The following is a 24875-nucleotide window of genomic DNA, read 5'->3' as shown; positions in this document are numbered from 1 at the left end:
TTAAGTCAGAGTCTCGTTCTGTTGCCTAGGCTGGAGTGCAGTGGTATGATCTCGGCTCACTGCAGCCTCCACCTCCTGGGTTCAAATGATTCTCCTGCCTCAGCATCCTGAGTAGCTGGGACTATGCCAGCATGCCTGGCTAATTTTGTATTTTTAGTAGAGACAGGGTTTCACTATATTGGCCAGGCTGGTCTTGAACTCCTGACCTCAAGTGATCCACCTACCTCAGCCTCCCAGAGTGCTGGGATTACAGGTGTGGGCCACCACACTCGGCCAAGCTTGGTAAGTTTCTGTGACTCTTGCAGCTTTGAGCCAGCTGAGCTTGAGAATCTATGTGTATTAACCAGACGTCCTCAAGCTTTGACCCAGCAGTATTGTTTCCCAGAAGTTGCCCTAGACAGTGGAGCATTGCGTACAGCATTTGGATACAATAAATAATAAGACATTAGAATAAGAATGATGCCCCACCTTGGGAAATGCTGTGTGGCTTCTAAATGTATTTTTATAAAATAATAATGATAACAGTAAAAGTCACACAGTTAAGTAAAAATACAGTTTACCAAACAACAGTCCCATTTTTACGGAAATAAAAGTGTAAATACACGTACAGAAGGAAGCCTGGCCTGCTGTCTGGGAAGAGCGGGCCTCCTGGGAGGCAGTTCCTGGGTGGTTTTTATGTGTGCACATCAGTATTTTCTGATTGTCCTACTAGGAACGGTATCACCTTTATAAAAAGGAAGGATGGTAGAAGTTGGCTTTAAAGGGTTCGCTCATTTTCACTCACCCTCCCTGTCTCCTGCTGTGTGGGACTTCCTCCTGAAAGCTTCCTGATTCCCCCAGGTGATGGGCAGAGGCCTCAGTGTCCCCTTCGCCTCCGCAGGAGAGGCAGCAGCATGGCGAGTGTCCTGTCCCGGCGCCTTGGAAAGCGATCCCTCCTGGGAGCCCGGGTATTGGGACCCAGTGCCTCAGAGGGGCCCTTGGCCACCCCACCCTCGGAGCCGCTGCTAGAGGGGGCCGCTCCCCAGCCTTTCATCGCGTCCGATGACACCCCCTGCCAGGAGCAGCCCAAGGAAGTCCTCAAGACTCCCAGCACCTCAGGCCTTCAGCAAGTGGCCTTTCAGCCTGGGCAGAAGGTAGGGTTGATCCCAGCGTGGACGGCTGTCCCGTCTCGCGAGTCTTGGGGTGGCGGCTGGGGTACCCTAGTGACAGGCTGGAAACTTTGGGCACTGTTTTGAGTGCAGACCTTTTTCCTCCAGCTGCAGGGTGCCTGGGCAGCAGACCGCCCCAGAATGTGGCACCGTTAGCAGACCTAGGGCTCCTCTGCCACCGTGTTGTCTGTAGAAGGTGGGGAGACCTGGCGTCTGACGCCTTGGGCTTTGTCCTGCTCAGAACCTGTTTGAAGACTGGCCATCACTCCGTTTCTCTTCATCTGCCTCAATTTGCAACTTGACCAAACGAACGAAAGCATCTCAGGCTTATGGGAGTCGGAGAACATTGCATCTTTGAATTCCCTTTAGACACTTTGAAGAGTCAGAGATGTTTGCGTAGTTGGATTCGGTGGTGATTTCCTTGTCCAGCATCCCTGCCCCTGTGCCAGGGTCCTGGGTCTGGTGTTACCACGAGGTTCAGGTGCCTGGGGTTCTCTTCCATTGCCCTCCTGAGGCTTCCTAAATAAAGACTCTACCTCTGTCTCCCTGCCAGCCCTGTGCCCGCCAGGCCTCTCTGTCTGTGAGGGAAGGTAGCCTGCCAGGTCCCCCTGGCGAGAGGGCGGCCTGCCTCTGCACCCCTGCCACCTTGTCCCCAGGTGGACTCAGCACTCTCTGAGTGCAGGATAATGAGCAGTTCAGAGCGGCAGCTGGGCACCAGCAGACAGGCAGTGCCTCCGAGGCAAGGAAGGCAGAAGGATGAGCACAGATTCCAGATTCAGAGAAAGTCCCAGAAACTGACATATTTACTGTCTGCCAGTCTAGAGAATTGCTACAGACCTGTCTTGGGAGGAATTGGGCCAGTGTGGGTGCTCAGGTGGGAAGCAGGTACCTGGGAGCGTCTGCTGGAATAAAAGATGAGTGAGGCAGAGAAGATAGTTCGCGGCAGGCAGCCCCTGGCTCCTGGGATGTGGGGTGCATGAGAACTTCACAGTGAGACACATCCAGGGCTGACTGCCAACTGCTGTCCCTCTTCCCGCAGGTTTATGTGTGGTACGGGGGTCAAGAGTGCCCGGGACTGGTGGAGCAGCACAGCTGGACGGAGGGTCAGGTGACCGTCTGGCTGCTGGAGCAGAAGCTGCAGGTTTGCTGCAGGGCGGAGGAGGTGTGGCTTGCGGAGCTGCCGGGCCCTTGTCCCCAGGCACCACCCCTGGAGCCCGGACCCCAGGCCCTGGTATACAGGCCCGTCTCCAGGAACATCGATGTCCCAAAGAGGTTTGTGTGGGAGAAGAAACTGGGTTTCAAAAGTTGCATGGGTGGTGAGGTGTAAGGGTGTGGGTGACTTGTGGTGGGGAAGAAATGTGGTGTCATTGGTGTCTGAGTGCCAAGATACTGGGACAAATGGGACACAGAAAAGGGACATCTTTTTAAGAAAGCCAAAGTGGCATCTTTTCTTTTTTCTTTTTTTTTCAAGGCACAGTTTCACTCTGTCACCCAGGCTGGAGTGCAGTGGCACGATGTGGGCTCACTGTAACCTCCACCTCCTGGGTTCAAGCGATTCTCCCACCTTAGCCTCCCGAGTAACTGGGATTACAGGCGTCCACCACCACGCCTGGCTAATTTTTATATATTTTTTGGTAGAGACAGGGTTTCACCATGTTGGCCAGGCTGGTCTCGAACTCCCGACCTCTGGTGATCCACCCATCTCGGCCTCCCAGACTGTTGGGATTACAGGTGAGAGCCACTGTGCCTGGCCCAGAGTGTCATCTTTCCCATAACCCTCTTATGGGCGATGTATCTTTTGTTGGGCAAAAGGCTATTTTTTCCCCTTCCATGCTTAAACTAAATTAGTTCATAGTTTATGATAAGAGACAGGGAAGAAATGGCTTAAATCAGGCATCAACAAATGTGTTTTGAATGGGCCAGATAGTAAATAATTTAGGCTTCATGGACTAAGCAGTCTCTATCTCCGCTGCTTAACTCTGCTGTCACGTCCGAACAGCCAGGGTGATGCAGAAACAAACAGGCATGGCTGTCCTCCAGTGAAACCTCATTTGTGGACCCTCACATTTCAGTTTTATGTACTTTTCATGTGTCACATGTCAAGAAATAGTATTCCTTCTTTTGATTTTTAAAACCATTTAGGCCAAGTGCAATGGCTCTACCTGTAACTCCACCACTTTGGGAGGATTGCTTGAGTCCAGGAGTTTGAGACCAGCCTGGGCAACATAGCAAGACTTTGACTCTACAAAAAAAATAAAAAAAATTAGTCAGGCATGGTGGCTTTTGCCTGTAGCCCCAGCTACTTAGGAGGCTGAGGCAGGAGGATCCCTGGAGCCCAGGTGGTTGAGGCTGCAGTGAGCAGTGATGGTGCCACTGTACTGTACAGAGCAAGACTCTGCTCTAAAAACAAAAACAAAACAAGCTGGGTGCGGTGGCTCACGCCTGTAATCCCAGCTTTTTGGGAGACTGAGGTGGGCAGATCACTTGAGGTCAGGAGTTCAAGATCAGCCTACCAACGTGATGAAACAGTCTCTACTAAAAATACAGAAATTAGTTGGGTGTGGTGGCACACGCCTGTAATCCCAGCTACTTTGGAGGCTGAAGTACGAGAATCACTTGAAACCAACCTGGGCAACAGAGTGAGACTCCATATCAAAACAAACAAACAAAACACAGAACCAAAGCATTTAAAAGTGTAAAGCCGTTCTTAGCTTGAAACCGTGCAGAAACAAGCAGCAGACTACACAGCCTGCAGTGTGCTTGCCCCAGCTTAGATATTCCAAACCATTGATGTTGAATGAAGAATGTATTTTGCTTTAGAATTTTATGACTTTTTTCTTTATTTTTATTTTTATTTTTTTTATTGCATTTTAGGTTTTGGGGTACATGTGAAAAACATGCAAAGTTGTTGCATAGGTGCATTCATGGCAGTGTGATTTGCTGCCTCCCTCCCCCTCACCCATATCTGGCATTTCTCCCCATGCTATCCCTCCCCAACTCCCCCCCCCGCTGTCCCCCCCACTCCCCCGCAACAGACCCCCGTGTATAGTGCTCCCCTCCCTGTGTCCATGTGTTCTCCTTGTTCAACACCCTCCTATGAGTGAGAACATATGGTGTTTGGTTTTGTGTTCTTGTGTCAGTTTGCTGAGAATGATGGTTTCCAGGTTCATCCATGACCCTACAAAGGACGCGAACTCCTCATTTTTAATGACTGCATAATATTCCATGGTGTATATGTGCCACATTTTTCCTGTCCAGTCTATCATCCATGGGCATTTGGGTTGGTTCCAGGTCTTTGCTATTGTAAACTGTGCTGCAATGAACATTCGTGTGCATGTGTCCTTATAGTAGAACGATTTATAATCCTTTGGATATATGCCCAGTAATGGGATTGCTGGGTCAAATGGAATTTCTATTTCTAGGTCCTTGAGGAATCGCCACACTGTTTTCCACAGTGGTTGAACTAATTTACACTCCCACCAACAGTGTAAAAGTGTTCCTATTTCTCCACATCCTCTCCAGCATCTATCTTCTCCAGATTTTTTAATGATCGCCATTCTAACTGGCGTGAGATGGTATCTCAATGTAGTTTTGATTTGCATTTCTCTAATGACCAGTGATGATGAGCATTTTTTCATATGTTTGTTGGCCTCTTGTATGTCTTCTTTTGTAAAGTATCTGTTCATATCCTTCGCCCATTTTTGAATGGGCTTGTTTGTTTTTTTCTTGTAAATCTTTTTTAGCTCGTTGTAAATTCTGGATATCAGCCCTTTGTCAGATGGGTAGGCTGCAAAAATTTTTTCCCATTCTGTTGGTTGCCGATTCACTCTATTGACTGTTTCTTTTGCCATGCAGAAGCTGTGGAGTTTGATTAGGTCCCATTTGTCTATTTTGGCTTTTGTTGCCAATGCTTTTGGTGTTTTGGTCATAAAGTCCTTGCCTACGCCTATGTCCTGAATGGTTTTGCCTAGGTTTCCTTCTAGTGTTTTTATGGTGTTAGGCCTTATGTTTAAGTCTTTAATCCATCTGGAGTCAATTTTAGTGTAAGGTGTCAGGAAGGGGTCGAGTTTCTGCTTTCTGCATATGGTTAGCCAGTTTTCCCAACACCACTTATTGAACAGGGAATCCTTTCCCCATTGCTTGTTTTTATCAGGTTTGTCAAAGATCGGGTGGTTGTAGATATGTTGTGTCTCCTCCGACGCCTCTGTTCTGTTCCATTGGTCTGTATCTCTGTTTTGGTACCAGTACCATGCTGTTTTGATTACCGTAGCCTTGTAGTAGAGTTTGAAGTCCGGTAGTGTGATGCCTCCTGCTTTGTTCTTTTTGCTTAGAATTGACTTGGCTATGCGGGCTCTCTTTTGGTTCCATATGAAGTTTAAGGTGGTTTTTTCCAGTTCTGTGAAGAAGGTCATTGGTAGCTTGATGGGGATAGCGTTGAATCTGTAAATTACTTTGGGCAGTATGGCCATTTTCACGATATTAATTCTTCCTAACCATGAACATGGAATGTTTCTCCATCTGTTTGTGTCCTCTCTTATTTCGTTGAGCAGTGGTTTGTAGTTCTCCTTGAAGAGGTCCTTTACGTTCCTTGTTAGTTGTATTCCTAGGTATTTTATTCTCTTTGTAGCAATTGTGAATGGCAGTTCGTTCTTGATTTGGCTCTCTTTAAGTCTATTATTGGTGTATAGGAATGCTTGTGATTTTTGCACATTGATTTTGTATCCTGAGACTTTGCTGAAGTTGCTTATCAGTTTCAGGAGATTTTGGGCTGAGATGATAGGGTCTTCTAGATATACAATCATGTCGTCTGCAAATAGAGACAATTTGACTTCCTCCTTTCCTAATTGAATACCCTTTATTTCTTTTTCTTGTCTGATTGCTCTGGCTAGAACTTCCAGTACTATATTGAACAGGAGTGGTGAGAGAGGGCATCCTTGTCTAGTGCCCGATTTCAAAGGGAATGCTTCCAGTTTTTGCCCATTCAGTATGATATTGGCTGTTGGTTTGTCATAAATAGCTTTTATTATTTTGAGGTACATTCCGTCGATACCTAGTTTATTGAGAGTTTTTAGCATAAAGGGCTGTTGAATTTTGTCGAAGGCCTTCTCTGCATCAATTGAGATAATCATGTGGTTTTTGTCTTTGGTTCTGTTTATGTGGTGAATTACATTTATAGACTTGCGTATTTTGAACCAGCCTTGCATCCCCGGGATGAATCCTACTTGATCATGGTGGATAAGCTTTTTGATGTGCTGTTGCAATCGGCTTGCCAGTATTTTATTGAAGATTTTTGCATCTATGTTCATCATGGATATTGGCCTGTAATTTTCTTTTCTTGTTGAGTCTCTGCCGGGTTTTGGTATTAGGATGATGTTGGTCTCATAAAATGATTTGGGAAGGATTCTTTCTTTTTGGATTATTTGAAATAGTTTCAGTAGGAATGGTACCAGTTCCTCTTTGTATGTCTGGTAGAATTCGACTGTGAACCCATCTGGACCTGGGCTTTTTTTGGGTGGTAGGCTCTTAATTGCTGCCTCGACTTCAGACCTTGTTATTGGTCTATTCAGGGTTTCGACTTCTTCCTGGTTTAGGCTTGGGAGGAGGCAACTGTCCAGGAATTTATCCATTTCTTCCAGGTTTTCTAGTTTATGTGCATAGAGTTGTTTGTAATAATCTCTGATGATGGTTTGAATTTCTCTGGCATCTGTGATGATATCCCCTTTATCATTTTTTACTGCATCTATTTGGTTATTCTCTCTTTTCTTTTTTATTAGTCTGGCTAGTGGTCTATTTTGTTGATCTTTTCAAAAAACCAGCTCCTGGATTTATTGATTTTTTGAAGGGTTTTTCGTGTCTCTATCTCCTTCAATTCTGCTTTGATCTTAGTTATTTCTTGTCTTCTGCTAGGTTTTGAGTTTTTTTGATCTTGCTCCTCTAGCTCTTTCAATTTTGACGATAGAGTGTCAATTTTAGATCTCTCCTTTCTTCTCATGTGGGCACCTATTGCTATATATTTTCCTCTAGAGACTGCTTTAAATGTGTCCCAGAGATTCTGGTATGTGGTGTCTTCGTTCTCGTTGGTTTCGAAGAACATCTTTATTTCTGCCTTCATTTCAGTGTTTATCCAGTCAACGTTCAGGAGAAAGTTGTTCAATTTCCATGAGGCTGTGTGGTTCTGGGTTGGCTTCTGAATTCTGAGTTCTAACTTGATTGCACTGTGGTCTGAGAGACTGTTTGTTATGGTTTCCGTTCTTTTGCATTTGCTGAGGAGTGATTTACTTCCAATTATGTGGTCAATTTTAGAGTAGGTGTGATGTGGTGCTGAGAAGAATGTATATTCTGTGGATTTGGGATAGAGAGTTCTGCAAATGTCTATTAGGTTTGCTTGGTCCAGGTCTGAGTTCAAGTCCTGGATATCCTTGTTAATTTTCTGTCTCGTTGATCTGTCTAATATTGACAATGGGGTGTTGAAGTCTCCCACTATTATTGTGTGGGAGTCTAGGTCTCTTTGTAAGTCTTTAACAACTTGCCTTATGTATCTAGGTGCTCCTGTATTAGGTGCATATATATTTAGGATCGTTAGCTCTTCTTGTTGCATTGATCCTTTTACCATTATGTAATGTCCTTCTTTGTCTCTTTTGATCTTTGTTGCTTTAAAGTCTATTTTATCAGAGATGAGAATTGCAACTCCTGCTTTTTTTTGTTCTCCATTTGCTTGGTAAATCTTCCTCCATCCCTTTATTTTGAGCCTTTGTGTATCCTTGCTTGTGAGGTGGGTTTCCTGGATACAGCACACTGATGGGTTTTGGCTTTTTATCCAATTTGCCAGTCTGTGTCTTTTGATTGGGGCATTTAGTCCATTTACATTTAGGGTTAATATTGTTGTGTGAATTTGATCCTGTCATTTTGATGCTAGCTGGCTGTTTTTCCCATTGGTTGATGCAGATTCTTCATTGTGTTGATGCTCTTTACCATTTCGTGCATTTTTGGAGTGGCTGGTACTGGTTGTTTTTTTCTATGTGTAGTGGCTCCTTCAGGAGCTCTTGTAAAGCTGGTCTGGTGGTGATGAAATCTCTGAGTGCTTGCTTGTTCTCAAAGGATTTTATTTTTCCTTCACTTATGAAGCTTAGTTTGGCTGGATATGAAATTCTGGGTTGAAAGTTCTTTTCTTTAAGGATGTTGAATATCGGCCCCCACTCCCTTCTGGCCTGTAGGGTTTCTGCTGAGAGATCTGCTGTAAGTCTGATGGGCTTCCCTTTGTGGGTAACCCGACCTTTCTCTCTGGCTGCCCTTAGTATTTTCTCCTTCATTTCAACCCTGGCGAATCTGACGATTATGTGCCTTGGGGTTGCTCTTCTAGAGGAATATCTTTGTGGTGTTCTCTGTATTTCCTGGACTTGAATATTGGCCTGCCTTGCTAGGTTGGGGAAGTTTTCCTGGATAATATCCTGAAGAGTATTTTCCAGCTTGGATGCATTCTCTTCGTCACATTCAGGTACACCTATCAAACGTAGATTAGGTCTTTTCACATAGTCCCATATTTCTTGTTGACTCTGTTCATTCCTTTTTATCCTGTTTTCTCTAATCTTGCCTTCTCGTTTTATTTCATTGAGTTGATCTTCGACCTCTGATATCCTTTCTTCTGCTTGGTCAATTCGGCTGTTGAAACTTGTGCATGCTTCGCGAAGTTCTCGTGTTGTGTTTTTCAGCTCCATCAATTCGCTCATATTCCTCTCTAAATTGTCCATTCTCGTTAACATTTCATCAAGTCTTTTTTCAAGGTTCTTAGTTTCTTTGCATTGGGTTAGAACATGTTCTTTTAGCTCACGGAAGTTTCTTATTATCCACTTTCTGAAAGCTGATTCTGTCATTTCATCACACTCATTCTCCATCCAGTCTTGTTCCCTTGCTGGTGAGGAGTTGTGCTCCCTTGTAGGAGGAGAGGTGTTCTGGTTTTGGGTGTTTTCATCCTTTTTGCGCTGGTTTCTTCCCATCTTTGTGGATTTATCCACCTATCGACTTTGTAGTTGCTGTCTTTCTGATTTTGGTAATTTTAAGTCTGTAGTAGCTGAACTCATAAGCCCCCTTTTCTTCCCTCTAGGTGGTCTGTCCCAGGGAATTAGGGCGTTATGATTTTCCGCTGTTGCAATGGTTTTCCCTGCCCACAAGGTGGCAGCCTAGTCACACTCAGCCTGCAGAGGCTTCGTTGAGCTGCTGTGGGCAAATTGTCCTGGGAACTGCAGGGTGTTTCCCGGTGGGTGACGCCCCTCCTCCACAGAGCTGGACCGTCCCGTGTTCAGCCGTGTTTCCGGAGGCGTCCTCTTTGCCCAGGAAACTCTTGGGTTGAGTCCCTGCCTCAGCTCCCCTTGCTTGCCCAGAGGGGATCTGGTCTCGCTCACTCTGCACAAGGGGCCGCTGCTCCCTGCCTCGGGTGCAGGCAGAGCAGCCGCGCCAGTCCAACCAACGGCGCTGGCAACCCGTGGAGTTTCGCCACCTGTGAATCTCCTGGTCTGTGGGCAGTAAAAATCCGCTGCCCTGTGAGCCTCTGCATCAGTCAAAGCAGCGGCTCTGAGATTCGTGGCGCGCCCTTGCCCAGGAGTGTCCTGGCTTGAATCCCTGCTTCAGCTCCCCTTGCTGGCTCAGAGGTGATTCAGTCTCTCTCGCTCTGTACGTGGATCCGCCGCCCCCCACCTCAGGGCGTAGGCCGAGGGGCGCGCCGCTCTGCTCAAACCAGCGGCGCTGGTGACCCGTGCGACTCTTCCTCCTGTTAATCCCCTGGTCTGTGGTCAGTAAAAATCTGTCTGGAAATGCGGCGTCCACTCACCCTCTGCGCCTTCTTTCGGAGCTGCGATCCCGACTTCCTCCTAATCGGCCATCTTGAAACCAACCTTTTCTAAGAATATATGTCCTAATTTCTATATTATATGCTCTATGTATATTGATCTTGTAAGATTTAAAAAGAAAATCTGCCAACTGAAATTGTCTTATATATAAGATGTACAAGCATTCACACCCTATTCCGCCTCTCTTTCTGTGTTTGTCTGTGAGAGCACTCTGTTTGTAGCACAAAACACAGCAGACCCAGTATTTTGAAGCCAGATCAGAGTAGCAATGTTTGCGATTGTGTATCCAGTAGAATGCAGGCAAAGAATTTGCTTTTCTGTTCTGTGGAAATGAAAATTCAAAGATTATACAAAAATAGAGATGCTAATATGTTTAATGTATTAATAGTCTTGGTTTAGCTGCCTCACAACCAAGTCATACATTTTAGTGGACCTCAATTGTAAGGAATAAATTAACATAGCCCTTTGAAACAGACCACTTAGAAGTTTATTTCAGACGAACTTTTCCTAATACTTTAGCATTAACTTCCAGACAGCTCTAATTTTGCTTCCAAAAATGTAGTGATATATAGATTTTTAAAAAATTACATGTAGCATTTTATAGAACTCTGCTGTATAAAGCATGGACATTTGCATTGGGAGATTTATTTTATTTTTTGAGATGGAGTCTTGTTCTGTTGCCCAGGCTGGAGAGCAGTGGCGTGATCTTGGCTCACTGCAACCTTCGTCCCGTGGGTTCAAGCGATTCTCCTGTGTCAGCCTCCCTAGTAGGTGGGACTACAGGTGTGCACCACCATGCCCAGCTAATTTTTTGTATTTTTAGTAGAGATGGGGTTTCACCGTATTAGCCAGGATGGTCTTGATCTCTTGACCTCCGGATCCGCCTGCCTTGGCCTCCCAAAATGCTGGGATTACAGGTGTGAGCTACCGCGCCCAGCCAGGAGACTGATTTTAGTGCTTCTGGTTTATTTGCACATTGGCTTGGGTAGTAGGTTCTGTTGACATTCAACAGCTGTCAGAATGCTTTACCATTTTTCTTGGTGGGGTGGGAGAAGGTGGTTAGTATATAATTGTTTCCTCTTAAATTTAAATGTGGGTCAAGGAAGGGAGGTAATTGTTGTGCTTTTGAATTCCAGTGGGCATCTTTCGTCCCCGTGTTTATTTTGTTTTGAGCCTACTCTCTTTCCCCTAAATAAAGTTCTCCTTTTTAAGCTGCAGAGTCAGGCAGCAAACTCACGGGAGAATGGGGCTGTCTCAGGGTGTCACAGTGGGATGGGACCCACCAGCTTATACCAGGGCTGCCTAATGTTATAAGCATCACTCAGAATGGGTACTGCTCAGGAAGAAGGGGAGACCTCCACGTTTCACTTAGTTTATATGATCTGAGCACCCACTGGCTGACTGGAGTCAGGGGGACTTGGAGGGGACAGTCCAGAAGTGTAAGATGATCACGTGAAACCGGCTGGAAGCAGTGTCTCGTTTTGTGAGGACCATGGGTGCGCCGTTCCAGGAAATAACCTTTCCCACTCCTGCGTGTGAATCCAGGAAGTCGGACGCAGTGGAAATGGATGAGATGATGGCGGCCATGGTGCTGACGTCCCTGTCCTGCAGCCCTGTTGTGCAGAGTCCTCCAAGGGCCGAGGCCAACTTCTCTGGTGAGCAAGCGGGGCGCGGCTGGGTTCTGGGCATGGCAGAGACCCCAACAGACCTCCTCTGTGTACAGCAGCTAGATGCCTGCGTCACCGGCCTGGCAGTAGGATTTCCAGGGACTCCTCCCACTGGCACCTGCCACCGGCTGCATACCATGGAGTTAGACGCTTCCATTCTTGTTCCTCAGTTTCCTCTTCTGGGGAGGAGCGTCCTGGTGCATTGTGAAGATGATTGAGCATGGGACTGAGCCACAGTGGCCAGTGGAGTAAGTTCTTCCATGGGAGTGACTGAGCCCAGCACTTCAGTAGGGCCTGAATGAGACCAATAGAGGAATATTTAGTTGACAAAGTAGAAATGTGCTAAATGATCTGTAGTGGCCTCAGAAAATTCATGCCCTCATTCCAAGTGACTAATTCAGCCTCACAAATTAGTGTGGGCCTACGGGACAGGGACCTGAAATGAATGAGCTAACGTCTAATATAAGTCTAACTGCTTAATAAAAACTAGTGGTTTGACTTCAAGGCAAATTATTAATTAAAACAAAATTTCTATAGTTGTAACCCCAAAATACTTTATCAGTAATATGAGGGGAAAAAGGGTTGCTGGGCATTTGTCATTAGTTTGGCAAGACTGTTAGTGAACCTGAAGTTTTTTGCGAAGTTCACGGCAGGGCTGGCCTACCTTACTCCCAGGGAAGAACTTTTCATTGGTGGACACCTAACTGAATTACAAGCTACTTAAAAGCTTACGAGAAGATATGGAGTTATCTCTGAGCACATAGCAGGAGGAAAGTGGCCTTCATAAGTATCCCTTATAAGGAATCTTCTAAAATAGAAATTAAACATAAAGGAGAGAGAAAACATAGTTGCTTTCTTGACTCAAAGTTGACCGGCAGTGAGGAGGCTGCTAAAGAACGTCATTGTACTACGGGGACACCTAGCTGTGAAGCCTAGTATTGCATGCATGCTCTATTAGCACAAGCAAGATAGGGAAGAGGAAAGGAGTTCATTTCTGTGTTCACAGGAAAGTTTAGATGTGGGTGGTTGGGTGGAAAGATCCAGGAAAGTGTCCTAAAGGGAAAGAAAAGAAAATTGTGGACTCCAGTTCCCATCAGGAGGGTATGTATAGTACATGCATACACAAGTGCACATCAGCATAGAAGCGTCTCACTGAACGTATGCCATCATCCTGATTTTAAGTCCCTTCTTAAAATAAAAAAATTACTGTGTATTAAAGATTTTTTTTTGATTACAGTATATTTTCGATCTTACAGCTGAAGTCAGTGGAAATATAAGGCTTCCTGGGCCTAATTATCTTGAAGTGTTCTGCGAAGCGTGGTCTATACAGCCACCAAAACCTTAACTAAGAGGGTCGTGGATACAGTTTGCACAGAAGCTGCCTGTTCCCGTTGGTTTCTGTGTGGTCAGGATGGCGTGTATCTGTGCATGTCTGTGTGTAGAAAACAGAGGATTATAAATATTTCTCAAAGGTTCACTTGTAAGCACTCAGTGCTGTGCATTTGTAGAGGAGTACTTTGTTTTCAAGGTATAGAATGTGTATTTATTGCCTTTGTCCTAGATAAACGTGTGATCAAAGATGGAGTCACTTACAACTTATACATTAACTTATACCATATAGATAACTTTTGGCTTTGTTACGTTTTGCTTCCTTTGTGTGCCAATCAAAATCTGCCACGCAGATTTCATGTGTTTGAGCCGTTGTGAGTGGTTCCTGTAGGGAAGGGCTGCCACATTTCTAAGGGGTGCCTGCTGCGTGACCCCAGAGTCCTGACTATCCTGCATGTAGCGATGGAGGATTCCGCTCTCTGCCCTTCTCTCGCTGATAGTTTTCCTATCCAGTCGATGTGCGTGGGCCTTTCGCCTGTTGGCCTGCTTGATGATTCTTGTGTTCTGCCCTGAATGTGTACCCTTCTCTAAGCACACGTGCAGACGTAGTAACCTCTTGGTTCCCAGGAAGGGACAGTGATAGCTGTGAGACAGACAGCGGTACATGGGGTAGGGAGGGGAGAGTTCTTCCTCCATCTCCTTCTTTTTGGGTGGGCTTCTTCTGGGATGTGAGATGGAAGGAGAGCCTGGACTGGAAACATGGGCAGATGGGAGCCTGTGCCAGGCAGATCCCTGTTTAGCACTGAAGCAGTTGGGACTGTGAGCGGGAGGAGAGAAAGGCAGTAGGATCTTGTCCTGGCCACAAGCGATGTGCTGGTGGACCTTGGCATCCAGGGCTAGGAGGCTCTGTGGAACGCCCCTGATGGGAGTTGGGGCTTTTGAGGACAGGTCGTTTTTATCCCCCTCTCTTGGTATTTCCACATATCAGGATTTCAGATTCTCATCTATTATAAATTCACCTGATGTTTGGCCTGAGTGAGAGTGTGGGTTGGGCCTGCACAGCCTGCAGATGTGCCATTTAAAAACAGAAGATTCTCTATGTCTGCTGATATCCTTCCTCCCGCTCAGAGGCATTCAGGTGCCCTGGAGCTGCTTCAGGGCCATGTCAGGCCCGAAAGCCGCCTGCCACCTTGCGGTGATCAGAATTGCTCGCGGAGCTTGTCTTTCCTCCTCCAAACGTGTCACCTCTTGATTAAAGCAGGTTCCACCTGGGCTGTAGCCAGGACTGGGAAACGTTGCACCCCCTGGAGGGTTGCCAAGGCTGAGTGGTTTGTTCCACTGACGGGTTTTCATGGACTGGCCTGGGTTTAGATGATTGAAAAGCATTTTTCAAGAAAGCTGGTCAAGAATCCCTTTAAGTTAGCTTCAGCTGTAGGAAAATGCTCCAGCTATAGGAAAATACCCAACACTCTGGGTGTGCCCATTCTCAGCCAGGCCTGGAGGCTGCAGAGGCTTTGCCCCTCCCCCATCCCCCTTTTAGTTAATGTATCAAGTGAGAAACAGGCAGTACTTTAGGAGGCTGAGGCAGGAGGATCACTTGTGGACAGGAGTTTGAGACCGTCCAGGGCAACAGAGCAAGACCCCCATCTCTAAAAAGAAATTTGTTTAAAAAGAGAGAAATACATTTTAATTAGGTTCTCTTTGCATGAATCCTATACCAAGTGGATTCACAGTGTGTGTCTGCTGGTCAGTGATGACCAGGTGGCTGTAGCAGGAAGTGTCTGAAGGGCAGAGTAGTTCTACCAGGAGAAATTGCTGCTGTGAAGGAACCCCTCTCCATGTTTACTGAAGCTCAGAGGGAGTTTGCCCAGGGACAAGCCCGTGAGTGTCCTCTCACCTTCTCTTTGTCTGGCCAGCTTCCCGCACGGCCTGCGACCCCTGGAAGGAGAGCGGTGACGTCTCAGACAGTGGCAGCAGCACCACCAGCGGTCACTGGAGCGGGAGCAGTGGTGTCTCCACCCCCTCGCCCCCCCACCCCCAGGCCAGCCCCAAGTATTTGGGGGATGCCTTTGGTTCTCCCCAAACTGATCATGGCTTTGAGACAGATCCTGACCCTTTCCTGTTGGACGAACCAGCTCCACGAAAAAGAAAGGTATGTGATGGCTGTGTGAGTGTGAGCCCAGGCCAGAGCGGACGGTGTCTGTGTGGGGACAGCCAGCCGTGGAGGGGAGGGTACGCTGCAGGCCCTAGATAGTCTTGGGTTCGCTCCCATTTCAGTTTTCTTTTACGTTTTTGAGACGGAGTCTTGCTCTATCGCCCAGGCTGGAGTGCAGTGGCCTTGGCTCACTGCAACCTCCACCTCCCGGATTCAAGCAGTTCTCCTGCCTCAGCCTCCGAGTAGCTGGGATTACAGGCACGTGCCACCGTGCCCAGCTAATTTTTGTATTTTTAGTAGAAACCATGTTGGTCAGGCTGGTCTCGAACTCCTGACTTGGTGATCCACCTGCTTTGGCCTCCCAAAGTGTTGGGATTACAGGCGTAAGCCACCATGCCCGGCCCCATTTCGGTTTTCTGTTGCTGCTTCTGTTACCTGGTGATATTCCCAGGATTCTCCTCCTCCTATTTAAAGCCTCTTCCGTTTTAGCCTTTACCCCGATCCCTGCCTTCTTTCCTGTGTGCCTGTAGACGCCTGCACGGGAGCAACCTCCAGGGGGGTCTCAGCCACAGCACCAAGCACCATGTTGGCCGCTAGGACCATTTCTTAGGTTGGGGCTTTCTGGCCCCTGGTTAGAAGTTTCTCTGGTCCCAGAGAACCTCTTTCCTGGAGGTTTTTGTTGGGTCCGGCCAGGGACAGCAGCCAGTTTGAGTCCCCACTGGGTAAGGGTGAGCAAGAGCTAAGGAGAAAGGCATACCCACTCACCCCATCTTCCTTTCCCCCAGAACTCTGTGAAGGTGATGTACAAGTGCCTGTGGCCAAACTGTGGCAAAGTGCTGCGCTCCATTGTGGGCATCAAAAGACATGTCAAAGCCCTCCACCTCGGGTAGGTGCGAGCCCGGGGCCTCCAGCTAGGGTGGTGTGCAGGGTTCCTCCACCTTGCTGCGTCCCTATAACCCATGGCCCACAGTGCTTTCAGGAACGTGGCTTGCTGGGAACACCCCCTGGGGTCTCTTCCCAGCCCCATGGGAAAGACATCCTGGTGAGCGTTGTTGCTGTTGACGGGAAGGGAGCTCTGGCCGTCTTAGGGATGTCTTCTTGCCTCGCTGCAGGAAGCCAGATGTTTTAGTTCTGGGTAGAAACAGGGTCATTTGGTTCAGTTGCTGGTGAGGCCTCGTTTCCAAGATGTTTAGTGGCCGAGCAGTACACCACCGAGTCTTCCTCGGGAGAGGGTCTCTGCGAGCCCCGCCCTGGGGCCTTGGCCGTGTTCTGTGCAGAGCGAGCTTGCAGGTTGCAGTGGTAGGAGCTGACTCACAGCCCTGGGGGAGAAAGTGTGACTGCAGGCAGGTGGGGCCCACAGAGGGCTCGTGGTTGTGCTCAGTGAGATGCCTCCTGCCAGAGGAGAGGTTGGCACATGTTCCGGGAGAGGACAAGCCGTCGGTGCCAGGAAAAATAATTCCCCTTGATGTGCAGCACATAATCCTGGTGACACCTGTCAGGACCAGGGCTCCTGGGTGTTCTCTTGGTTTCCGTCCCTGGCTTACTGGGTGGCCTCAAGCAATCACTTCCCTCCCCACCATGGTCCCCGCTGGGTTTGAAGGGGGCAGCGCGCCCCTGATAGTGCCGCCTCTTCCTCCCACACAGTGACACGGTGGACTCTGACCAGTTCAAGCGGGAGGAGGATTTCTACTACACAGAGGTGCAGATGAAGGAGGAATCTGTCACTGCTGCTGCTGCTGCTGCTGTGGGCACCCCCGTCCCTGGGACTCCCACCGCCGAGCCAGCTCCCACCTCCAGCGTGACCGGTCTGCGCCTGTCTGCTCTTCCACCACCTCTGCACAAAGCCCAGTCCTCCGGCCCAGAACACCCTGGCCCGGAGTCCTCCCTGCCCTCAGGGGCTCTCAGCAAGTCAGCTCCTGGGTCCTTCTGGCACATTCAGGCTGACCATGCATACCAGGTATGGGGCGGGGTGCTCTGGAGGCTCAGGCTCAGGCTCGAAGCTGACTCATCACGGGCCAGCCTGATCACAGGCCACCGACCACCCTGATGGAAGCCTGAGCCCTTTGGCGAAATTGCTAATCTCCTCTACAAAGAAACAAAAGGAAACTGATTTCACTGCTCCATAAATGTGGGAATTCCAGGAGTTCTACATCGACAACTGTCATGTGTGGTTACTAGAAATCTAGCGGAATCCCTACGTAACTGGGGGATGGATTTGGGCGGGGGAATTGTCACACCTCTGCTTATAAGAGAGGATGGAGTAGTGGAGTTGGGCTTCGCACAGTGATGTCTGGGTCCTAGAATTGTGTTCCATGGACAAACAGTCCAGCACCCATGTTTTGAATACTCACTACAGGCCGAGAAAGTAAGCTTTTCAGGTAGAAGAAGGTTTAGTCCCTGCCCTTGTGGAGGGCGTGGTTCATATCGAGAGAGAAAGGCATGTGTAACTATGGTTAATTATAATAACTGGTCAAAGTACTAATTACTAGAGGCATGAGGTGTTGTAGATACCAGAGGGACCAACCTCTTAAGCCCGTGTGGATGAGAAACCACAGAGGGTGACATTTAGGATGATCTTTGCTGCACGTAGCAGGAACTCAAGGAATATGCAGCCTGCTGTGTGCTGGTGTTTCTTAAAATCCTTTTGTGCCTATTTTATCAATCTCTGGGCCAGTTTGCAAATTAGTTATTAAAAGGTATTGCTTCCAATGAGAAAGCCTTTATGAAACGAGCCAGCTCTCCTTGTTAGAAGAGTGGCCACGTAGCAACTTCACGTTTGGCCTGCTTCCAGCCCTAGCTAACCTGTGGGGCCCAGACACGTGGCTGGCGTTTTCATAAATAGCCCTGACCGTGGATACCCAAGAGCAGGCTGCTACTTCCCAGCCGCTGCTGGGGGATTCCATATCTTCTCCCAGCCCTGCCCCTGGACACAGAAGAACTGGGGCCTCTTTTGACACCTGCCGTGGCCTGTTCTTGGTAGGCGATCCAGTTGAGAAGTTAAATCTTCTGCAGTGATGAACTCATGAGGCTGGCACGTAGACTAGCTTGGAGGGAAGGGTTCCAGGATGAGATTGGCGCCTCGCAGTGAGGCGGCTGCTTCAAAGCGTTGGGTGCTCAAGTGTTGCCCTTGGGAAAGCCGAGTGTGTCCCAGAACTTTCTGATCATGGCACGTATGCAGAGCTGTGTCTTCTGCTGCTGCCCTGAGGCTGTGGGGATTGTGAGCAGACTCTGAATGCTTCCTGAGCTAGAATCCCAGCTGGTGCCCTTGTCTTCCGCAGGCTCTGCCGTCCTTCCAGATCCCCGTCTCGCCCCACATCTACACCAGTGTCAGCTGGGCTGCTGCCCCTTCCGCTGCCTGCTCCCTCTCTCCGGTGAGTGTGCTGGCAGCTCAGCTGGGGCCTGGTATGGCCAAGGGCTGTCCCACACATCCCAGGGCTGGAAGCCCTCCCTCGGGCACAGGGCACGTGGCCACAGGTCAGTGTGGCCATCTTGCCTTCAGCCCCCAAAGGTGCTGAAGATCTCTTTGTGCCACCCCCTCCCCGGCACTCCCCGTTTGGCCACAGCCCCTCGAGGAGGTGGAAGGAGGTGCTTGCAGAGGATGCCCAGAGCAAGCAGGTTTCTTGCCAAGAAAATCAGGCGAGGCTGGGGTCAGTGCCGGTGTCCGTCAGCCCTGAGTGCCCGTGGGTGTTTTAGGATTTTAATGCTGAGAGGAGAGGAAGGGGGAGAATGTGGAGGCCGTGTGGGATGGGTCAGAAATCTCAAGGCCAAAGGGGACAAGGTCCATAGGGGGACCCCAAACTCAGATCAGCGGGAAGTCGTTTTGAACTCTGCCAGCAGGCACTGGTCTTGAGTTTATCCTGCAGGGTGGTGTCATACTGTAAATCACAATGCCAGTGTGCCACTGAGGCGGTTCGAGGCTTCCAGGCATGGCAGCTCTGTCCAAGTCCCCAACAGGGAGAACCTCAGAGAGGGCCAGGTCCGATGGCTCCCCTGTCCTTGTCCTCGGCTAGGTCCTGACTGTGGCATGAAGGCCTGCTCCTTCCTCACTCTCCTGCCAAGAGCTCCCCTCTGCTGGAGTGTCCTCCCTGAGAAGGCACGAGGCCTCCTGCACCAGAAGGAGCTGGGGACGTGTGGCTGCCTGTCTTTTTCCTGACTGTCCCATGCTCATGGCCCCTCTCCCCATGCCCAGGTCCGGAGCCGGTCGCTAAGCTTCAGCGAGCCCCAGCCGCCAGCACCTGCAATGAAATCTCACCTGATCGTCACTTCTCCACCCCGGGCCCAGAGCGGAGCCAGGTGAGATGTCCACTGTTGTCCCCTGCCTTCTGGTTTCTGTGCCCTGTCTCCAGTGGCAGGGACTCCAACCCCACCCAGGTGAAGTCACCAGGGTTAGTCCCCAGATGGTGGACACACCGGATGGGACGACCGTTTGGTTGGAGGAGCCTCTGGGCCCTGGTCCTGGTGGCTTTTGCCGGGAGTTGCCCCTTCTGGCCTCTGCTTGTTCTCCCATCCCGCTCGGTCCACACCTGTGTGGGACTCCACTCGCGTTCCTCTCTTTCTGCAGGAAAGCCCGAGGGGAGGCCAAGAAGTGCCGCAAGGTGTACGGCATCGAGCACCGAGACCAGTGGTGCACGGCCTGCCGGTGGAAGAAGGCCTGCCAGCGCTTCCTGGACTGAGCTGGCCCGCAGCCTCTGCTCTGCTCCTGCGCTGCCGGCAACCGCTGACAAGAAGCGGAGGGTCACCAGCTCTCGGCAGACGCTGAAAGAGAAAGAACGGCAACGCGGAGTTTGGGCTCTGTTGGCTAAGGTGTAACACTTAAAGCAATTATCTCCCATTGCAGGAACATTTTATTTTTTAAAAAAAGAAACAAAAATATTTTTTTTTCCCTTTAAAATAGGAGAGAGCCAAAACTGACCAAGGCTATTCAGCAGTGAAGCAGTGACCAAAGAATTAACTGCCCTCCGTTTCCCACAGTCCCCCGCTCTGGGGGATTAGTTCGTGCGTAGCAAAAGAAGGAACAGCTCGTTCTGCTTCCTGCTGAGTCCGTGAATTCTTTGCTTTCTCAACTCTTCCAGAAAGGACTGTGAGCAAGATGCATTTACTTTTCTTAAAAAAAAAAAAAAAAAAAAAGTTTCTGGCTGATGGGTGACTCAGAGTGCAGGACTGCCTGGCCAGGGGGTGGAAGAGGGGTTTGCTCTTCTCGGAGGGTACCTCCTACCCCGTCTGAGCACCCTGCATGGAAGTCAAAGGAAAGCCCTTTCTTGGTGACAGCGACTTAAATCTGGGTTCCTTCAGACATTGGGTTGCACCCCAACAGATATTAAATGGCTTCTTCTCAAAGCCCAGAGTAAGATTTTTTAAAAGACTGTCGCCAAATAGCTGAGCCAAAAGGCTGATCAGAATTCACTTTTTGAAGTGTGGCAGTTAAACACTACCTTGAGCATTCTCTCCTGTTGCGTCGAGGAAGTCCGTGAGGGTTTGAGCGTCTGGAAACTCTCTGCTCTTACCCAAGGAAGCACCCTCCTGCCGCCTCCTCCCTCCGGTTGTGGAAAGGACACCTCAGAAATGCTGTGTTTTCTTTTATGATGTATTCAGAAGCCTTTGCTGGTTAAAGTTTCCTTTTATTTGGGTGGCCGGGAGAGACCCAGGAGATTCTGGAGGTTCCTTTCTGTCTCCTGGCCCTGCCAGGGATGTCCCCATTGCTGTTTGCTGCCAGAAAGCAGGATGAAGGCAGTCAAGGGGAGCCTTGCACCTGTGAGTCTCAGGATGAGAAAATGACAGGAGGGAGACGTGGGTTTGGATCAGTGGCTGTTGGCATTTCGGCCCATGGTGTTTCTGGAGCCTGCAGGGATTTATGGGGGACTGGGCTGCGTGCAGGTCGATGAGCGGAGCTGTGCTTGTGGAGACGGAGGGAGGTCTAGGGAGCTTAGCGCCACGCCGACCAGCCGCGCGTGGAGACAGTTGGAGCCACGCCCGGACCGCGGGGCATGTTTCTGTTTTGGTGTCTCGCTTTCCTCCCAGCGTGACTTACTTGGGGATTCCTCAGGGCTCTCTGGAATGTGACAGCCCGCTGCCCAGCTGCCTTGGGAACAATTTCTGGCTCTATGTCCCAGCTGTCAGGGACTCAGGGGATCCTACCCAGCCACCTCTCCTGGGATGGAGTGTCAGCATCCACCCCTGGGTTGTCATCGAGGCCATCCTCCCAGTCCTGGGTGAAGATACCTGGACCACCAAGGCTCCCTTGGCCCCTTCATGTGGGAAATAGACACGTGCTTTTTGAGGCAAGACACTTGAGTGTTAAGAAATCTGTAGACCTGGCAATAGATCGGGAAGGGTGTAGTGCCCTAGGTTGGTGACAGAAGAGACAGACACTTAAGCACAGGTGTCTTTGGTGACGGGGTATATTTTTATAACAGTAAGAACAGGTATGTGGAATTCTGTCTCTTGGTAAAGCTCAAAGCCAGGCCAGCCGAGGTGGCACAGGGTTCTCCTTCCTGTCCCTTCAGCCTCCTTGAGAATTAAGAGCTGGCAGTTGGTGATAGCATTTCCCGACACCCCTCACTTCCCAGGACCCCCCCCACCGCCCGCTTCCAATGCTCATGGTGAGGTGGGGGAGCGTTCTTGACACGCGAGTACGTCACTCAGGAGGGCCTCCCGCTCCCGTCTCCGTCAGTGTTCACTGCCATCTCGTCTTTAGAAAGCTGTTTGAATTCCTCCCGTCCCCAGTTTGGACCGTGTAGATATAACTGGATATACGGATCTTTCTCTTTGTGAGGCCGTTGGTACACAGGGCAGGAGAGGAAGGAGGAGGAAAGGGAGGGAGCCGTCTGGACGCCGCGGTAGTTTTGCTTCGTTCTTGTTCTTTGGTTCTGGTGCTGCCTTCTCCGCCCGTGCTCTCGCCCTCCCTCCTCCTCCCCAGCCGGCAGCCTCCTTGCCTCCCCTCTGCCCGCGTGCCATCCCGTGGCTCTCGTGCTGGTTCTTTACACATGCTTCTCTGTTCTCGGGGTTGCTCCATTCGTGTCTTCTTGGAGGGTGAGTCTGGCTGGGAACCGATCCAGTGATCACGCCTGTTTTCTTCATCTTTATCTCCCTCCTTTCCAGCCCGCCCGGGCAGTGGACGCTGATGGAAGGAGGATGCCGTGGGTGGGCTTTTAGGAACGAACGGGACTGACTTTCAAAGCGGTTATCTTGGGAAACTTTATTCCAGCAGTGTGACTTTCTTCCGAACATTTCTTGGAATCACCTTCAGAGTCTGGGGCTGTGTGTTGAGCAGCCGTAAGGATGCAGGACACTCCTTTAGTGCCCGGAGAGTCCAGCGAATGACGTCTGTGGCCAGGCGAGGTCCCAGGTGCAAAGCAAAAGGACCATTGAAAGTAAGATAGCTTGGATCGAATCATGTGACTTTTAAACTGATTCAGAAAGCAATTTTACAATTGCTTTCTGAAAAGCAATTACAGAAAGAAAAAAAGTCAAAAAAAAAGAAAAAAGAAAAAATGTATTTTAAGCTATGGCCACACTGTCATGAGTCTCTAACTTGATTCCTTGGAGAACAATATTCATTCAGATGTGGAGACTCTGATTTTTTGGGAGAAATCTGTCCTGTTACTTTCTGGTCATCCCAGGGGTTCTGACTTTACCAGGGGCAAAAAAAAAAAAAAAAAAAAAAAGAAGAGGGAGATAAATCCCATCTGTGAATTTGTTTTACTGGCGCCTTTTCCCTCAGCTGTCTTCCAAGTATTATTTTTACTGTTAAAAAATTTTTTTAAAAAATGTGAAATGTAATGGTTTTACAGCAACAATATGAAATATATTTTATAAGGAATAAAATGGTACATTGTCTGATTTAATGTATGCCTGTCCATTGCCCCTTCCCCTGCAAAAAATAAGATTCTCACTGTCCTCATCCTTGGTGTCACACAGATGGTAGCATATCACACTGAAGCAAAGCATGACGTCGATTCGCTTATACTAACAGTAGGTAACGCTTCCCAATGACTGGGCTGAGCACATCCATGGGTTACCTGTTATATATAACCCATGAGAGAGGGCTGTCATCGTTCCATTTTGCAGATGAGGAGAGTGAGGCACAGAGGTTAAATAACTTGCCCAGTGTTATAAACTGGGAAATAATGGCACTAGGATTGTAATCCATGCAGTCAGTATTTTCTGCTGCTTTTCTTGACAACGGGGAGCATATTCTTGACTGCATTCCTGAGTCTTTTGAGCAGCAAGCAACACAGGAGAAAATCAGTCACACGCTACCTACTGAACACTGTCTGCTCCATCCAGACGTCAGTTCCAAGTGCTGCGATGGCCCAGGTGGCTGGCAGAGCTGGCCTGGGTGGGAAGGCTGTTGGAAGCAGAAGGCGTCATTCCACCAGGGGCTGGTTTGTGCAGTTTCAGCTGCTGAACTTTGAGAACCACTTAGTGAAGCAATGACAGGTTCCAAGAAGACCGAGTCAGGTACACCAGGCTTGCTGGAGAAAGTTGTGGAAATGTGTTTAAACGTTCAAGGTGTATTTAAAATTAGTTGAAGGTGCTGGGTGGGGGGCAGGCGAGAGGCCTGCCAGGATCCTTTCTGCACTGAGTCCTTCTGGTTGGGAGGGGCAGAAGCTGTGGCAACAGGCCCTGGGGAAGAGGAAAGGCAGGGAGGTGGTGAGGAGCTTTGGGGAGTGTGAATGTCTTGGGGTGGATTGCAGGGACCCCTTATCTTGCTGGCCAGTGGGGATGTCATGGTCTGAGAAGATGCAGACACTTGATTATGGCCTGAGCCAGCCACACCCAGCAGCCTGGAAAGCAGTTTGTCTTTTTCCCTCCTTTTTGCCTTTTTTCATATCTTGAGGGTGCAGTGAGGGACTTCCTTCTCCCCTTCTGTGTGTCCTTGTTCCAGCTCATCCCTCTAAGAAGGCCTTGAATAGAACTATCTGTTCTGCATTTGCCAAAGCACTCCCCACCCCCGAAGTGAGCTACCTGCCTTCTCCATTTGCAGCTCACCCCCAAACCCTACCTTTGCAGCTGCCTCAGTGGGTCGACCCCCCAACTTTCCAGCTTCTGGTTGGGTTTGGCTGGAGTTTGACAGTCAGGAGGAGAGGGAAGTGGGGTCGTTGAATCCTGGCTGCCACAGTGTGTGAGCAAGTGGCTGGATTTCTCTACTGAAAGCTCCGGAGACCTAGAGTCCTTGTGAGTCCAAGGACTCCTTTCCCTCTCCCAGGGCTCCCCAGCTCCCACCAGAGCACCCTCCATCTCTTGCTGATCTTCTATAACCCTGCCCACTTGTGTAGATGGTTAACTCCCTCACAGACTCGGTCTGGGGTTGCCTGGTTCTCGGCTGGACTCTGACAGTGGCACACCCTAACGTGTGAAGCTGGAGATCAAAGTGGCATCAGCAGGTTTCTCTCTGCCCTGTTCCTTGCTGTGCATCCCGATCCACTGGGCCCAAACCAGTGGGGTCAGCACCACCTGGAGCTTGTTGAAAAGGCAGATTTCTACCATCTGAAACGGGGTGGGACCAGCAGCCCGTCCCTCTGTGGCGCTGATGCGCGCAGGGATGTGAGAGCCCTGCCCTCTCTCCGGCCGTCCACGCAGCCGTGTGCATTCATTCCCTTACCGGCTGCGCTGGGATCTGGGCGCTGTGTGCTTTTTACCTCTGCCCCTCGGGAGCCGCAGCGCTGGTTGTGTGTGTGTGTGCGCGCGCGCAGAGTCTGCTTCTGTCACTTAAAAACAGCAAACCAATTTA

General features: G+C 49.3%; 1 protein-coding gene across 3 annotated transcripts in view; it reads left to right on the top strand.

Moving 5' to 3' along the window:
* Positions 1 to 21113, top strand: part of ZNF395 (zinc finger protein 395) — a 62833-nt gene extending 41720 nt beyond the window's left edge. For 2 of the 3 annotated variants that reach the window (XM_012435293.3, XM_012435294.3), the window contains exons 2-10: positions 881 to 1133; positions 2188 to 2420; positions 11537 to 11646; positions 14904 to 15139; positions 15928 to 16028; positions 16787 to 17099; positions 18421 to 18513; positions 19332 to 19435; positions 19704 to 21113. In XM_012435293.3, the coding sequence (XP_012290716.3) occupies positions 881 to 1133; positions 2188 to 2420; positions 11537 to 11646; positions 14904 to 15139; positions 15928 to 16028; positions 16787 to 17099; positions 18421 to 18513; positions 19332 to 19435; positions 19704 to 19815 (1555 nt within the window). In that variant the 3' untranslated portion in view covers positions 19816 to 21113. Of the gene's footprint in view, positions 1 to 840; positions 1134 to 2187; positions 2421 to 11536; positions 11647 to 14903; positions 15140 to 15927; positions 16029 to 16786; positions 17100 to 18420; positions 18514 to 19331; positions 19436 to 19703 lie in introns of all 3 variants that reach the window. The other variant, XM_064368749.1, reaches the window with a different exon arrangement.
* The last annotated feature ends 3762 nt before the right edge of the window (positions 21114 to 24875 follow it).

This window comes from Aotus nancymaae, unplaced genomic scaffold (genome assembly GCF_030222135.1).
Source record: "Aotus nancymaae isolate 86718 unplaced genomic scaffold, 86718_ANA_hifiasm-v0.15.2.pri h1tg000079l, whole genome shotgun sequence".
NCBI classification, from domain to species: Eukaryota; Metazoa; Chordata; class Mammalia; order Primates; family Aotidae; genus Aotus; species Aotus nancymaae.
This window is presented reverse-complemented; position numbering and strand designations above follow the sequence as displayed.